At 37.1% G+C, this 16808-nt stretch overlaps 1 protein-coding gene across 1 annotated transcript in view; it reads left to right on the plus strand.

Moving 5' to 3' along the window:
• Positions 1 to 16220, plus strand: part of LOC141432177 (zwei Ig domain protein zig-8-like) — a 58219-nt gene extending 41999 nt beyond the window's left edge. Inside the window, exons 4-7 of the mRNA XM_074093658.1 lie at positions 1102 to 1312; positions 4223 to 4350; positions 7907 to 8075; positions 15614 to 16220. Of these exons, the coding sequence (XP_073949759.1) occupies positions 1102 to 1312; positions 4223 to 4350; positions 7907 to 8075; positions 15614 to 15744 (639 nt within the window). The 3' untranslated portion in view covers positions 15745 to 16220. The remainder of the gene's footprint in view (positions 1 to 1101; positions 1313 to 4222; positions 4351 to 7906; positions 8076 to 15613) is intronic.
• Positions 16221 to 16808: the final 588 nt, after the last annotated feature.

Consider the following 16808-nt stretch of genomic DNA (forward strand, 5'->3'; position numbering starts at 1 on the left):
ATTTAGATATCAATATAAGGTTTATATCGCGGACCATCAAGCGATTCAAAGAAATGGTATCTTCACGAATCAGGCCTAGACCTGGTCGAAAGTCATCTGTACGCGTCAATGATCGTGTTTATGGTGTTTCATTGAGGGACATTCCAGTGGATAAATTAGCCGTACAACGGTTTCAAAGTGCGGCAGCTGTCATGGTACCAATGGGGTGGGATATCGCCCAGAGACAAGCTATTACACTGTTGTTCATTGATCGGAGAGTCAAAATCAATCAAAAATATTATATAGAACACGCTGCAGGTCATAACCTGGAAAATGTCAGAAAATTTTACGGGAACGACTATTATTGCTTTCAAGAGGACAGTGCCCCATCTCACAAAGCCAAACGTACTCAAGACTGGACCTTAGTGGTCCCCCGACACCGACGACGCTTAGATAAAAAAAATATTACTAGGTACTTATACTAAATTAACTTAGGCTAATTTTGCGGGAAATCAGCATAGTCCCCGCGGGATAGGGATAAACGAATTCTTCGCAGATGAAGTCGCGGGCAACAGCTAGGTAGTGCATAATTAGTTTTTACTTTTTAGTTGTCTTTTTTGGCGGCGTTTTTTGTTGGCGTTTTTTTTTTTTTGCTGGCGTTTTTTATTTGGGATAAGCTGGCCTTTGCTCTCCTTTCTGGGTATTTGTATTTATTTTATTTTTATGTGCAATAAAGAGTTTACATACATACATAGGAAACATAATAGAGAACGGAGAAAAAAAGCGCTAAAGGTAATATAATTCTTTAAATATTTGCTCCTTTTCTTATTCTTCCAACGATGTTTCTCTCAAAAATGAATACCCAAAAAATAGGAAAATTACAATCTACTCGTAAAACTTGTTTTAGACATACGAAACCGCCAGAAATACAACAACGAGATATGACAAAAAAAGGTTAATAAACGGCAGCGTAACGCTGCACAAGGTAATAAGAGGGTATTTACATTATTTTGACCTCTACAACCGCTCACCTACTTCTGCTACCATGTTATGTAGGTACCTATGTTATATAAAAATTGAAAGGGTAGAGAGGTAAGGTATTAACTAACATTTTGTATCCAGGTGTCATGGGTGCGCCACCGCGACATCCACCTGCTGACAGTGGGCCGCTACACGTACACCTCGGACCAGCGCTTCGAGGCGCAGCACAAGCCGCGCTCCGAGGAGTGGGCGCTGCGCATCCGCAGCCCGCAGCGCCGCGACTCCGGCCAGTACGAGTGCCAGATCTCCACCACGCCGCCTGTCGGGCACGCTGTCTTCCTCAACATCGTCGGTGAGACAATAGTTAGGTAGACCATCAAAGCTGTACCTACAGTGAAGAGAGTCTGTCTTGTTTGAGTGCCAGACCTTCCACGCCACCTGCCGGGCACGCTATCTTCCTCAACATTGTCGGTAAGGCATGTCTAGTTAGACCATTAAGCTGTGCAGTAAAGAGAGTCTGGCTTATATGAGTGCCAGATCTCCACCACGCCGCCTGTCGGCTACGCTGTCTTCCTCAACATCGTCGGTGAGACAGTAGTTAGGTAGACCATCAAAGTGAAGAGAGTCTGGCTTATATGAGTGCCAGATCTCTCACTCCATCTGTTGGATACGCAGTCTTCAACATCGTCGGTAAGACATGTCAATAGTTAGATCATCAAAGCTTTACAGAGAAGAGAATCTGGTTTATATGAGTGCCAGATTTCCCACGCCTGTTTGACATGCTGTCTTCAACAACGTCGGTAAAACATGTCATTAGTTAGACCGGTTCTTTAATTTTTCGCCAATAATATTTTTCCCAAATTTTTCTTACAATTTTCATGACTTCGGGATTATTATAAAACTAACTTAACCTAACCAACACACGACACTTATACTATTTAATACGAGAGTGATAGGGTCGGTGAGATACGAACTTTGATTTTTGAATTTCGGAGTAGGCCCTCAACCCTGTACGTGGTGGCAGATCTCCACAACGCCTCGTGTTGGACGTGTCGTCTTCTTCAAAGTCGTCGGTATGACATTTGATTTGTTTGATTATATATCCAAGCAATAAGTTGAAACGCCATAAACGCAAGGAAATTCAAAACATCGGCATAAATATTATACAACAATAGACTTAAAACTTAATGTGTACTAAACTAAAGCTGCAAAGTAAACACGTCGTCGCGATTTTCTGACACAGGCAATCGACCCCAAGACTGGAAAATTACCGACTATAAACTATATGTGTGTACCAAATTTCATTCAAATTCGTTGAGTTTTTATGGCGCGAATGTACGTAATAAAAACATCCAAACTCTCACATTTATAATATCAGTAGGATTATAAGATCTAGACTAGACTAAAATAAGCCAATATATACCCGAGGTGGTTAGCCACCCGAGCTTTCAGCGAGGGTGTCTATTTATCCGAGGGATAAGTCTCGAGGTGAAAACTCTATTTTTCACTTCGATTGCGAGAAAAAAAATAGTAATTTCTGTGAAAGAATTAATGCATTTCTTATTCCTCCAGTCACAAAATTTTCTTAGGTTTTTAAATAAACCTTTTTGATTTCGATGGAAAAAGAATATAAATTATGTCTTTTGCTCTTTGCTCGACATTGTAATTTTCACTATAACTTGACGACATTGTGAGAATTAATCAATTTATTTTAATCGTTTATGAAATCATAAACAAATACGCTCTACAACAATTTCAAAGTTTTCGCGGTAAGTATTTTTTCCAACCAGACACAGATATGACAAAATCGCATCGGCGAAATGGTATGGACCACAAACTGGAATAAACAGAATGGCGCCACCTTCTATGCGGAAAAAGCATAGAACAAAGACCACGTATACTAAGAACGTAACATTTTTGTCATGAAAAATGGTCCACACGCAATCTTATTTTATGCCAAAAACTAAGCAAGTACTGGCTGTTTGAGTTAATCTAAGTCACTCGAAGCAAAATTAAAAAATTAATTACTTTTACTCCCTAGGGACTAAAGTACTCATATTACTCCCGCCTCGTAAGGCGATATTGACCTAGGTACTTTTAGAGCATAAGAAGTGAAAAGGCAAAATATTGTCAACACTGTGACTCCACTCCAAATCTAAAAGTACTAAGTTAAGGAAGCGACCAAAAACCGTTCACCAATTTGTGACTTACTTACCTGAAGCAGTAAGTTAACACTTGCCTCAATTTATCTCGCCTCCGGCTAAGTAAACACTTGCTTTTTCGTTCGGAAATTGCACGTAGCAATTTAATTAAGGTAGAATACAGGGTAGCGAATTACTTATCTGGCTTTTGTTTACAAATTAGGACATTACAAGAGCTAAACGCGGGAAATGGAGTCGCTTAATTTAGACTGAAGCATTTTTTTTATATCACTGTATGAATTATCAATTATTTTATTTTTTATATTTTTATTTCTTTCTTCACTTTGATATATACTGGGTGTCGTTTGTAACATGGGCAAATAATTAAAACATAGATGGTACTCGTCAAACTGAATAACATTAGTTCAGCGACTTTAAAAAATAATTAATAATATAATAAATAATAAGCAATGTAAAGCAAAATGTTCGGTATTTAATTGTAGTGTGACAGGCAGTGTGTGTGGGGTTCTAGGATCACATTGAATTTACGAGTTAAGTTTTAATTTTAATTAAATAAGTGGGACCATAATGATCCAATTACCGATGACCTATAGAACCTCTGTTTTTAATATTATCCCCGTTTCTGGGCCCCACATTGTATAGGTACGAGTAAGGTTCTATAAAACGGAAGTTTGTAACTAAATTATAATATTCATTGTAAAATAATTTTAACCTTTTGCAGGCCTTCTAATATAAACATCGTTTGGGTGTGAGTTTGGTTGCGTTGGCGTTGTTATTTTATCTCCCAAACAAAGGCAAGGCGGTAAAATCAACTGTTTCACTGCAAATTAATAATAATAATAAATTTATTTCGGACGTAGTCCATAGTGTAATGGTAACACTGAATACTTAATTCAATAATTAGTTGCTCGTAACATACGTAGTAACATATTATATTACACAGAAACTGTAAACTATAAATATTTAGCGCAAGTACGGCTATTTCGCATAGCTTGACTTTTTTATTTCTCAAAGGAGCAAGTCAAATTTATATTTTTTTTATGTTTTAGGCCTTAAAATAAATTTAATAATCTAACGCATATTTCATTCTAATCTTGTAGAGCCAGAAACAACAATTTCTAGCGGCGCTGAGCTGTTCATTCAAGCTGGTTCCACAATCAACCTGACATGCACGGTGCGGCACACACCAGAGCCTCCCACGTCCATCACTTGGACTCACGTGGACCAGGTATGTTGATGATATCTTGAAAGTTTTTTGCCAATAACTTCCACTCATCATCGTCATCAGCTGGAAGACGTCCACTCTTGTACAAAGGCCTTCCCCTTAGAACGCCACAATGTTCGCCTTTGTTCAGCAGTGTGGACGTCTTCCGGCTGATGATTATGATGATGAATAAATCAAAAACCCGACTACTCAAAAAAAGAAAAAAATAAAGAAAACAAATCTAGTGGTCCGTAGTTATGTTATTTAAGTAACTTAAAATTCAACAGTTCAATTCAACACTTCTGACTGTTGAATAACTTAACATAATTCATAGAAAGAAGAAAGAAAAAAAAGAAGATGTTTATTCATTAACACAGATTATCTAGATAGGTATAGATATAGCTAGATACCGTTGGGGGAGAAAAGTTCTCGAGTGCCAACTCGAATTGGAAGACGAGGCGTTGGCAGGCCTCCCACCAGGTGGACTGACGACATCGTGAGAGTTGCGGGAAGCCGATGGATGCAAGTGGCGAGTTGTCGTTCATTGTTGCGTTCTAAGGGGGAGGCCTTTGTTCAGCAGTGGACGTCCTCTAGATTATTTTTAAATCACCATGCACCCTGCACCAATTTACAATATAATAATATGGCTATGAGAAAGCTTTAGTTAGAGTGCGACTGTGACTTGAGACTGAAGGAGATACTTATCATTCCGTTATTCCATTAAAACAACATTTAGTATGCAGATTAAATCATAGAGATAGAATTTAGTTTGATACCCTAATTTCTAGAACAAGTACTATTTAGATATCGGAATGAAATCTGATGCTCCGCTCTCATGGGTTCGAGATATTATGTACTAACTAGTATATTAGGATTACCTAATGTATTTAAGCCAGTTTGACTAATAACTTGTAAACTCGCAGAAAATTATCTTTACGCAGTTACTTAACTTAATGTATTAAAGTAGGTAACTTCTGAGTACCCTATTCATTTTTAATTGCGCTTAACTTTTTAATGTGTCTGTTACTTTGTCTTGAATCGGGCGTAATTTTATTATGTAAAACAAGCGTGTTGTGGTTGAAACACTTGAAAGCTTATTAACAGCTTGCTTACTGGCTATATGTTTTATCAAGAGTATTTTAAGACCTTTATTAGTATCTTCAAGTAGGTTTTGGTATCATGGTTAGATTTCAAAAATAAGTACCACAGATTGATATTCCGACGCAATAAGGCGGTAGTGGTAGTAACATATTTTTTAGTGGTTCGAATAGATAACTACTTATTTTTGCACTTAACTGTACACTCGAACCAACTGAATCGTGACCAACTGTGGAAACATTTCGTAGAAAGTCATAGTGACATCGCATTCCTTAAGGACAAGGAAATTTACTATGACACTTACTGTGAGAAAGTTCTACGATGGGTCAGCAATCAAATGGTTAGACTGTACTGCGCATAAATAATAAGTATGCTGTGGTGGGGCAGGCCGTCGAAAATGAACTGATCTGCTGTATTTCAGCAGCCGAAAATTACAGGGTTGTCGCCGAATAGATTTAGACAACGGCCCCGTAAACGATGATTAGGCGATAAATCCTTGCTTTAACGGGACTGCAGGTAACCCTTGGAAGGATTGGAAACTCTATTCTAAGTCCAACGGGTCATTGGTTTGAACGTTATTGCCTTGTGAAGCGTTAGGTAAGGAACTTCGTGTTTTATATTAGAGATAAAACAACGTTTAGGTTACGTTTTGTTGCGTTTCGTTTATGTAAAGATTTTCTAACGTTTAAGGTTTTAATATTATAAAATAACAGCGTAAATATTTTGTGAAAATGTGGACATGGAAATTAGTTTTTGTTACAATGTTTTTTTTTCCTTTTTTTGATAATTGTAACTTTTGCTATCTTATTTGCAATAACACTCTAAGTACTAGCAATACTTTACCAAATTTCATTCAATTATTTTTTTATTGACTGTGTTTGCATTCTCATCCAAACTTACATTTTACATTTATGTATTAAGATTAAGTTGAGGCTTTATGTTAATTTTTTCTTTCAATATTGTGAGCAAGGTAGGTAAATTATGTGAATTAAATGGATTAAGTTATCACATAATCTATTTTTATGTATATCTAACTATATCAGTAATCATCTAAAATTACCCCAGACTGCGTACATTTTGGAACCAGGAAAGGGACTCTGTCATAGAACCTAAAAATTTGTACGGTGCGTGAGTCCAACTCGCACTTGGCCATTTTTCTACACCCTGCAATGCGTTTTAATCGACACTAAAACAGAATGTAATCCTGTTGCCTGGAAGAAATCGCTCTGAAGCGATAAGGGCGCCTATAGCTTGACTTGAAAACTTTTCATGTACCTCTGTTTTATGTACTGCTTGCTACATTGCGGTGTACAAATAATAATTGTATTGTATTCTAAATTCTTTCACCATAACTTTAAGGTAACGCAAGAGCACAGTTCCAAGCCGTTGCCAAATCGGGATTCTGGATACGAAGTCGGTCTCATAAGAACTAAACAAAATTACTTTTCCCAACTCCAAAATACTTTGGCAAGGCGAAAGAGCCAACTCAGTTCTTGCCTGATGTGCAAATCTGCATAAATTCTTGGATACTTTACAATATTAGATTTCCTATTAATTTCTTTGGAAATTGAACAAATTAATTTGAAATCAGATTACCTTGAGGTTAACATAAGTGGAGTGAGCAAAAAAATCCTGTATCAAAAATTTAGCGTACATTGAGCGTTTTTTTTTTCAAAATGATTAATACCATGTGCCATTTTAACATTTTGGCCTATAGGTATAAGTCTCACTGCAGCGTAAAATTCTGATTTCAGAATGAGAGAGATTGGGCCGTAATTGTAAGTTAATTGTATTGGGAACTATGTATTTTAAACCAATAGTGATATTTATTTATTCATCTAATAAAGAAGAACCAACAGCTTATACAACAACATGAATATAAATAAAGCGACACAGGGCCAATTACAGGATCTCATCGATAGTCATAAAGTACAAATTTAACCTTAATTTAAACGAGGTGATACGCACAATATCAGTATCACAAACTACCCAAAACACAGAGTCATCCAGTCGTGACAGCCTATAGAATTCCACACACGCTACGGTCATCTTCAACTCGAAATGAATCCTTCTACAATGGAATTAAAAATCAAGTTGATTTGTCGCTGGTTTTTCTGTAGCGTACAGAGCAAATATATGAAATTAACAAGAAAAATGATAGCGACTAAGATTGCTTTAGAATTATTAGTAGTTTAAGAGTAAATAGCAGCCTAATGTATAAAATATACTTAAACTCGGTACACAATACGAAATCCTTTAGAAAAATATTATTTGATTTTTCGTAATGGCTACGGAACCCTATCCTGGGCATGTACGACACGCTCTTGACTGGTTTATTTAATTCCATTGTAGAAGGATTCATTTCGAGTTGAATGTTGGTCATGTATGACCGTGGCGTGTGAGGCATTCCATAGGCTGTCGCGACTGTCTCACGACTGGATGACTCTGGCGGTGAAGAGGTTAATAAATGTTCCTTCGCCAGGTGATAAATTTCGACTCTGCGCGAGGCGGCATCTCCCTAGTGACAGAGAAAGGCATGAAGAGCACAAGTAGACTGTTGGTGCAAAGAGCGAGAGGTTCTGACGCTGGCCTGTATACGTGCGGGCCAAACAACGCACCATCTGCTGCTACGAGGGTGCATGTTCTGTCTGGTAAGAAAACAAAAGAGTAACGCTTTTATAAATTAAAAAATCCAATGACCCGACTGCCTTAAAAACTAAAAAGAAGAAAATAAGTAGTGTTCTGGAACTCTTTCAAGTAGCTAATTTAACAGTCGGCACCTCTTACCAAGAATTTTTGATCTGGTTGGGATTTGAATGGGTCCCGACTGTTGAACTTTAAATTAGCTACTTGTTCTTATTTCTTCCTTTTAATTTTCATTTTTAATTTAAAAAAAGCCGTGGTGGCCTAGTGGTTTGACCTATCGCCTCTCAAGCAGAGGGTCGTGGGTTCAAACCCCGGCTCGCACCTCTGAGTTTTTCGAAATTCATGTGCGGAATTATATTTGAAATTTACCACGAGCTTTGCGATGAAGGAAAAACATCGTGAGGAAACCTGCACAAACCTGCGAAGCAATTCAATGGTGCGTGTGAAGTTCCCAATCCGCACTGGGCCCGCGTGGGAACTATGGCCCAAGGCCTCTTGTTCTGCGAGGAGGCCTGTGCCTAGCTGTGTTACGTACCTATATAGGCTGGGATGATGAAGTAATTTTTAAGGCAGGCGGGTTTTATGATTTTTTTAATTTACTTACTTAATGTTTTATTTGATTACTTTTTTGTTATTTCTGTGAAATCAGTAGACAAAACGTATTATAACCCATATATTTAAAATGGGCTAATTAATAGCTTTCATTTTGATACCCATCTTGTACAAAATACTATTTTTATTCCTCCGCTATATTTTTTTTCGCAGACGCCATATTTTAATATTATATACACCCACCCTATGACACGCCGACAGTTATGATAAATCCAATGATACCTCATATGTTAAAATCCGTCGAGCCGTTTAAGCTGCAGCGAAGACCAAGGAAATGGACATACATACATACGCTCGAAAAACAACCCTCCATCGGGCAGTCGGTTAAATAAATGGCAATTCTAGTGACCAAGCTAAAGGGGGATTTCATTTACAAAAATATGTAAATAGGCTCAAAAAAATGCATTCTGATCGCCTGATATGGTTCTCCTCCTGCGCAAATTTCTTTAGGTAGTGCCATTTCGGCTGAATGACCTTAAACATAGTATAAACGTGGATAACAATCGGGATTCCGGGACTCGTATTTTTTTACAGAAATTTTTCCTGACATATCATAATTTAAGTAGATAATATAAGAAAACGCAAAATAAATGATTTTGTCATTTTAAATACATCGTTTATTTAACAATACTTTCTTTAACAGTCAATAAAAATAGTCGCAATAAGATGATCACCAAGTCCGGTAAACAAGCCAAAGTAGTTGATTAAACCAGTCACTTAATAATGCGTGCAAACTTAACACACCGAAGAACAAAAGTAACCTTAAAACACTAAATATGAACTTTAAACTTTTCATATGAAATCTCGGGGTTAAAAGCTATGTCCATACTAAGCTTACGCACCGAAGTCCCGCGAATTTGGCTCTAATCCGATCTTTGAATATTATCACCATCAGATATTTTTAAAGTTTAAATAAAAAAAAATGATTTCGCAAAAAAAACAGATGTGTTGAGCTGCCGCAACTCGTTTTTCATCCAACCAATCCAGTTAAAAGGACTGAGCGTTTTAATCTAATGAAAAAACGTACAACGCTTCTATTTAATATTTGCACAGTTTGTTCGTTTCAAATTCACTTACCAGTTCAAGCGACATGATCCTCCCTGTTCTTTATAATGCGTGTTTGATGAGTTGACATTTTGAATAATTAAACTGGCAGCAATATAAAAAATAAAAGTGTAACTAATTTAGATAAAACAAAACAACATCCATATCAGGCGCGGTCCGAAGAGAGGGGGGGGGTAACAGGGCACATGCCCCCCCCCTCCAAAATCGAACGCGTCAAATTGAAAAATCTTATAAAAAGTTACAAAATAAAATCATTTTTTCCCCCTAGCCGCGATGGATTATTATTAGTGACCCCATCAGTGGTGACCCCCTCCAAAATTCCATACCTAAACTAAACATTTCATTTCAAACGTAGTAACTAAAGTCAGTCAGTGAATATTTAATATCCGCATACCATCAATCAATATCTATAAACATGGAATTCTCTCTCTCTCTTCTAATTCGCCAGGCTCTTGGCAGACTGGTCCTTGGTTGAAGATTGGACCTTCATGACGGCTTTCTTGGAAAAATAGTGTGATGGTTTTAATTTGTCTTTCACGCCGCAGTACTGGCAGTCTGGAGTTCGTAATTGACAATAGGGCGTTGCAGCTTGCAGCCCACTGTCCCATTACAAAGCCCGGATGACGGGAGAACGACCGGGGGTCTCAAAAGTGCGAGGACACACATTTTATAAGTCGATGAAAAGCACGATGTACTGGACCTAAACAAAATTAAAATGAGCTATTTGTATTTTTTTGACATTGATTGACTTGAGTCAATGTCAGATAGCGGCTGTTTATAATTGCGATAAGCAAATATGATACGGGTATGAAAGAGGTTTGTAAGTTATGGAAAAGTACCTTTTTGGAATACCCGTGACCCGTAATATAGATTATAGTATGTAATTAGATAACTGAAATAATATATAATAAGCTTACCTAGGTACCTGAAGTAATATTGTGTAACAACCTTACATGTAAGATAGTAAGTTTGATCAATAATTTTCTGATTCAAAAATTGTTCGTATGGATGTCGATACAATAGTCGATAACTTTGGCCCATGGGATTAACTCAGTCATGGTTTTATTATTGCTTTGAGAATATGGCTCTTTGCCATGTGGTTGGTGTTAATTGATCGATCACATTTTTGTTTTTAATTTACGTTTTTATATGGTTTTTATGTGGGCCAAAGTAACCCTCCAATGAGTCAAAGTACCCCGACTTAATTAAGCACTAGTGAAAAGTGCATTTTTGCTCCCGTCATCCGGGCTTTGAATTAGGCCTTGGTCACCTTTTTAGCAGACGAAAAAAAACGGAGGAGGTTCTCAAATTGACACGTATATTTTATTTACGGTACCCAGAGAATAGGAAAAGCTGGGCCAAATTAGGCAAACAAGAACTTTGGGCCCTTTTGGAAAGCTTTTTTTTCTGCTATGAATTTCGTATTTTTTTATTACATACACATCAAATTATACAGGATGTCTGATCATGTGGCTTTAAATTCAATGGTCGATTCTACTCGCATAACTAAACTACTTTTGTTTTGTAATATTTTCAAATAACTTGAATTTAGACAATTTATTGATCATCAAAGTTTAATCGTTAAATCAGTGTATAGGACATGGCGGTGTTATTGATGTCTCTTGGAACGGGGCCTTTAAATTATTTTTGACATTTATTTGTCATCTCTTAGGTAGACGTTTATCAATTAATGTCAATTTTGTATTGTATCGCATGCGTTGAAAAATACATTTTAATCTGTATGAAAATAAAAATTGATCATAATAATGATCACTGTTATTTTTAAAAAGTGTTATGCGATTTGAATCGAACCTTGGTTTTAAAGCCCCATAGTCAGAGACTCCCTGTATACGTAAGTATGATTAAGATACAGGATTTCTATTGAATAAAATCTTTTATTATACCTTTTTACCCGACTGCCCGAAGGAGGGTTATTGACTGAATAAAATAGAAAAAAGTTATTAAATTGACCCCCTGAGCTGTGGCCCTGGGCACGGGCCCTGTGTACCCTTATGGTAAAGACGGTATTGAGGAAGAGATAATTTTATATACAGAGTGATTATTTGCGTTTTTCTCAGCTGCAGTGTTGGAAACCCCCAGGGTCACTGTCTGTCAAAAAAACCCAAGATTGTATTATTCAATCTCAAGCATTAGCGACATGTTTGTTATATACTTTTGATTATATCAATATAATTTTAGCCTTCAGAAACGTGTCGTATAATCCCACTAATTATAAATGCGGAAGTTTGTAAAGCTGTTTGTTTGTTTGATACCTCTTCACTTCTTAACCGTTGAACCGATCTAGATGATTTTGGTATTGATACAGATAGTTTGAGTCAGGGGAAGGACATAGGATAGTTTTATCCCGAAATTTTTCATTGTTCCCGCGGGATAGCGATAAACGAATTCTATGCAGATGGAGTCGTAGGCAATAACCTAATAGGTACTTGCAAGTAGGTATAATTTATTGCTGAATCAAATTAATTTACGTTGGGTAATACCAAATTAAATTAATAAATAATAAATATCTTGGGACACTTGACACCAATTGACCTAGTCCCAAACTAAGCAAAGCTTGTACTATGGATACTAGGCAACGGATAAACATACTTATATTGATAAATACATACTTAAATACATATTAAACATCCAAGACCCGAGAGCAAACATAAGTATTATTCATACAAATATCTGCCCCGGCCGGGGATCGAACCCGGAACCTCAAGCTTCGTAGTCAGGTTCTCTAAACCCTCGGCCATCCGGTCGTCTAAACTAAAAATTACATCATTGTTATTAAAATAATAATATCTTAATTGTAATTTTGTTAAAGGAATTGCCTTAATTCATAAACCATACTCGTGAAATAACTACAAAGTTACTTTAAACGTAGCATACCAAGAAAGTTCATACCATGCCTTCCTCTGCGGACGGCGAGGGCTCAAAATAGGTGATAGTTTAATATTCATAACTTGACCCCAAGTAAGACAAGTGTGGTGGCTTAGATAATACATCTGACATCCCAAGAAATATTTCTATAGGTGTTGTAGGTAAACAGCAGGGCTACTACGAAACTCGAAGTTCGTATCGTACCGTCCCTCTCGCTCTCGTATTAAATAGGTTGTGTCAGAGGGACCGCACGACACGAACTTCGAGTTTCGAGTTTCGTAGTAGCCCTGTAGTACCTTAAACTTATGTTTCAGCATGATTTCACATCTTCTTAAGAGCGTTTATGCCTGCTGAGCTGGCAACGTTGCATTTTTGATAGTTTTTCTCGATTATTCTATAAAAATTTAATGAAAATTAAAAATGTGGTGTGATAGAATTGTTCTTAATATATAAGTTAATGTGTCTACTGAATTAATTATGCGTGATAGACTTTTATTTCTTTTAAAAACCGTTAATAAACATTGGTTCGTTTTTAAAGAATATAAAAGTCTATGACGAATAATTATTGGAGTAGACACATTAACTTATATATTATTATTAAGTACAGTTCTATCAGACCACATTCTAATTTTTAATTTTTTTTTTAAATGGAATAATCGAGAAAAACTAACAAAAATGCAACGTTGCCAGCTCAGCATGTATAAACGCTCTTAAGTACGGTCGCCGAGCACGAAGAATTTCGTACAGTGACCTTTACTTGTGTCTGTGTCGCTCGCGCGTAAATATTTGCCGTCGTATTCGCACAAATTCATGTGTGCGAGCGCGGCGGCAAATAAATACTCGCGAGCGACAGAGATACATAGTGAAAGGTCATCGTACGAAATTCTTCGTGCTCGGAGACAGTACTTTTACTTCTTCTTGCTACTAAAAAATAACCAAATTCATTCCACGTAAAGCTAAAAACTAAATAAAATTGGAAGTTTTTGTTACAATTTTTTTGTCAGGTCTACTAAGTGATTGGCACTTTTTTTTTGGATGTTTTTTGGCATTTAAACTATGCGCAAATTGGATCTTACTTTGTAGACGGGTGATCCCTGTGAAACCAAGAATTCTTGCTCGGTATCTGGGGACTGAAGAATTAGCCAAACTGAGACATGGATGCACAGAAAAACCAGAAAAAGAGACCAGCGCAAAAAAAAACAATCATAATTTGATTCTTGTCTGGGTGAGCGGTTGGTTCCGAAAGAGTGTGACGTCTCTCGATGAGAGCGGAACATAGATGTTGCTAGTGCTGCTGCATAAGTAGCGTAGTAGAAATAAGCAACCTGAGATATGTATGCATAGGAAAAATTCGTGTCTAGATTCCTGTCCAGCGGTGGTGTAGGGGTTATAGCACGCAGCACGGATTGCTGAGGACCTGGGTTCGATTCCCAGCGCTGGTCTCTTTTTCTGGTTTTTCTGTGCATCCATGTCTCAGTTTGCATTTTCGATATGGTTTCACGGGATACCCGTAAAAGTAACAAATTTGGAGTTCAAATAAAAAATACAAAAAGACTGCAAAAAAAAAACCAACCATAATTTGATTGCTTAGTAGCGACATCTCTTGTTTGGGTGAGCGGTTGGTTCCGAAAGAGTGTGACGTCTCTCGATGAGAGCGGAACATAGATGTCGCTAGTGCTGCTGCATAAGTAGCGTAGTAGAAATAAGCAACCTGAGATATGTATGCATAGGAAAAATTCGTGTCTAGATTCCTGTCCAGCGGATTGCTGAGGACCTGGGTTCGATTCCCAGCGCTGGTCTCTTTTTCTGGTTTTTCTGTGCATCCATGTCTCAGTTTGTATTTTCGATATCGTCTACTTAGTATTCTAATATTATCATTGTAAATAGGAAAGTTTATGAAGATGTTTGTCATTCAATAACGTGTGTACTTAAATGTAATAAAATTTGGTATGGTTGAAGTTTAAGTAAGTAACGGGGATGGACATTGAACAGTTTTTGTCCAGGAAAATTACATTTCATGTATTCCCGAATGAAGTAGGCAGAGCACACGAAACGTTACCGCTTCGGAGCCACTTTTAGCAATCCACCACACTGTAAGAATACACACAAATTTAATCACACAAACTCTTGTGTGTGTGAACGTAGCTATCATAAGTTCGCGGGTGAGCAAAGCAAGCGTTTCATTTGATTGATTATGGACTTACGCCTGATTCAATAAATTATTTGAATGTACAATGTTAACGTTTCAGTTTTTCGTCATCATAATTACACGTCCGACCGAAGGTTGGTTGGTCGGTTAGGTTAGGTCATAATGAAGTGTCCTGTAAAGGCTCCAATTGTGTCGGAGGTATCTTCTCCTAAATATCCAGTGAGCCTATCTCTTAGGGCCTATCTGACGCGGTTCGCACAGAGCGGGTGGACCTCTGTTGCAAAATAGTATGACCGGCGCTAACGGCACGCGTCGCGTGCGACGGACTTTACCTGGACCCGCACCTGCAGACGTGCGCCCGCTCCATGCACCCGCACCAGCTATACTCGAGTCCAGAATTAGGCGAACTAGGTTGACAGCTGGAAATGATACCAGACATAGCAAAAAAATATTTCTATAGCTTTAGGCCTAAAACGACATAAAGGATAACACGTTTAAAAAAAAATCGAAAAAATTACAATAACGGGAGATAGTTTCCAGCAAACCGATGGCAGTTAAGTCGAATGATATAATAATATATGAAGTGTCAACAAAATGGCGAACGGCGTCCTTACCGATGTTCAACCAGTTTTTTCCAAAAATTTCAAAAAAAAAATCCTATTAAGTTTTTTTTAATATCGATATTAAGTTTTTTTTAATATCGATATTACAGCACTGGTAAAACTGTTGCAACATTTGTGTGCAATGAACTGTCAAGTTGGTTCGCCTAATTCTGGACTCGAGTATAGTGTGGGCCCATGATAGTAATTTTAATAGCGTTTTTGTTCACAGGAGAACACCCGGCGGCCATGCAGCAGGGTTGTGCAAAATCATCTTTGGAAAAAGCGACAGCCATCTTTTGCTGCATTTTGGTCTTCTATGTCCTTTGCAAACCTTACGAAGTCATGCAGTTTGGTACTTAACTCTTTCTCTAAACCATTTTATTATTAAAATAACAAAATTGCTGTTCACCTAAATATTACTAAATTGTAAATATTTTCTCGTGTCTGTAAATAAATACGTATTGATTTTTTTAATTCGATACCAGATTTAAGGACTCGTTTTTTTACCTTTCAAAACTCAGATTATTTTTTTGTTTACTGAAAATAATTACTTATGCTCTATATAGAAATAAATTATCTTCTTACTTACCTTAAAACATTGCAATCTATTAGCATATTATATAACGCGCGCGCAGTCACGAAACCATTATTGCCATCACCGTCTCTCTCTGTCAAACGGTTAAGAGGTTGGTGAGAAAGAGATGATGAGCGCGATTGTAATAGCAAACACGCTCCAAGAATTCAACCCGTTGTCAATACTTCTTACCATTTTTTTTTCGATAAATTGTAAATATTGGATTAACACACATCAACGAATAATAAAACATTGTTATAAATTTTGTAGTTTCATTTCTTTTGTTTTCAGGCATTCATTGTGAAAAGAGCCTAAAGTGGTACAGTCATATTCATAGATATCAGATATTGACGCAAAACGTGAATAATTATCTCATATGAGTATTTTTAGGACCGATAAAACGTGTCAGATATTTTTGTGCGCTCTGCTGTGACTGATATTAATGCAGGTACCTGTACAGTTTTTGTAGTGATTCACAATTAATGCTCGGCCACAACTACATGCAACCCGCTCCATGGTAAGCTTTTTTTTTATTCATCCGAGAAATAAATAGAGGTAAGAATATTGAAATGGCGAATATTTATTTGACCGAATTTTTTAAAACCCGAATGTAGGTTTGACCGAAATGTTACTCACCCGAAGGTTAAAATCCTAATACTGCGCCTTGCTTGCATAATAGGCATAATGGGCGTTCGTTGAAATCCCCATTTCACCCCCTTTGTAATATGAAAATGCACATTGTTAAGTATATTTACACAAATCTGCGTTTTTTCTTCTATAGAAATGTAGGTATTCTTAAGATCCTATCAACCAAATAAGTTTTATTTTTTATTTTTTAAATGGGTGTCCA

The sequence above is a fragment of the Choristoneura fumiferana genome, chromosome 10, assembly GCF_025370935.1.
Source record: "Choristoneura fumiferana chromosome 10, NRCan_CFum_1, whole genome shotgun sequence".
Taxonomy (NCBI): Eukaryota; Metazoa; Arthropoda; class Insecta; order Lepidoptera; family Tortricidae; genus Choristoneura; species Choristoneura fumiferana.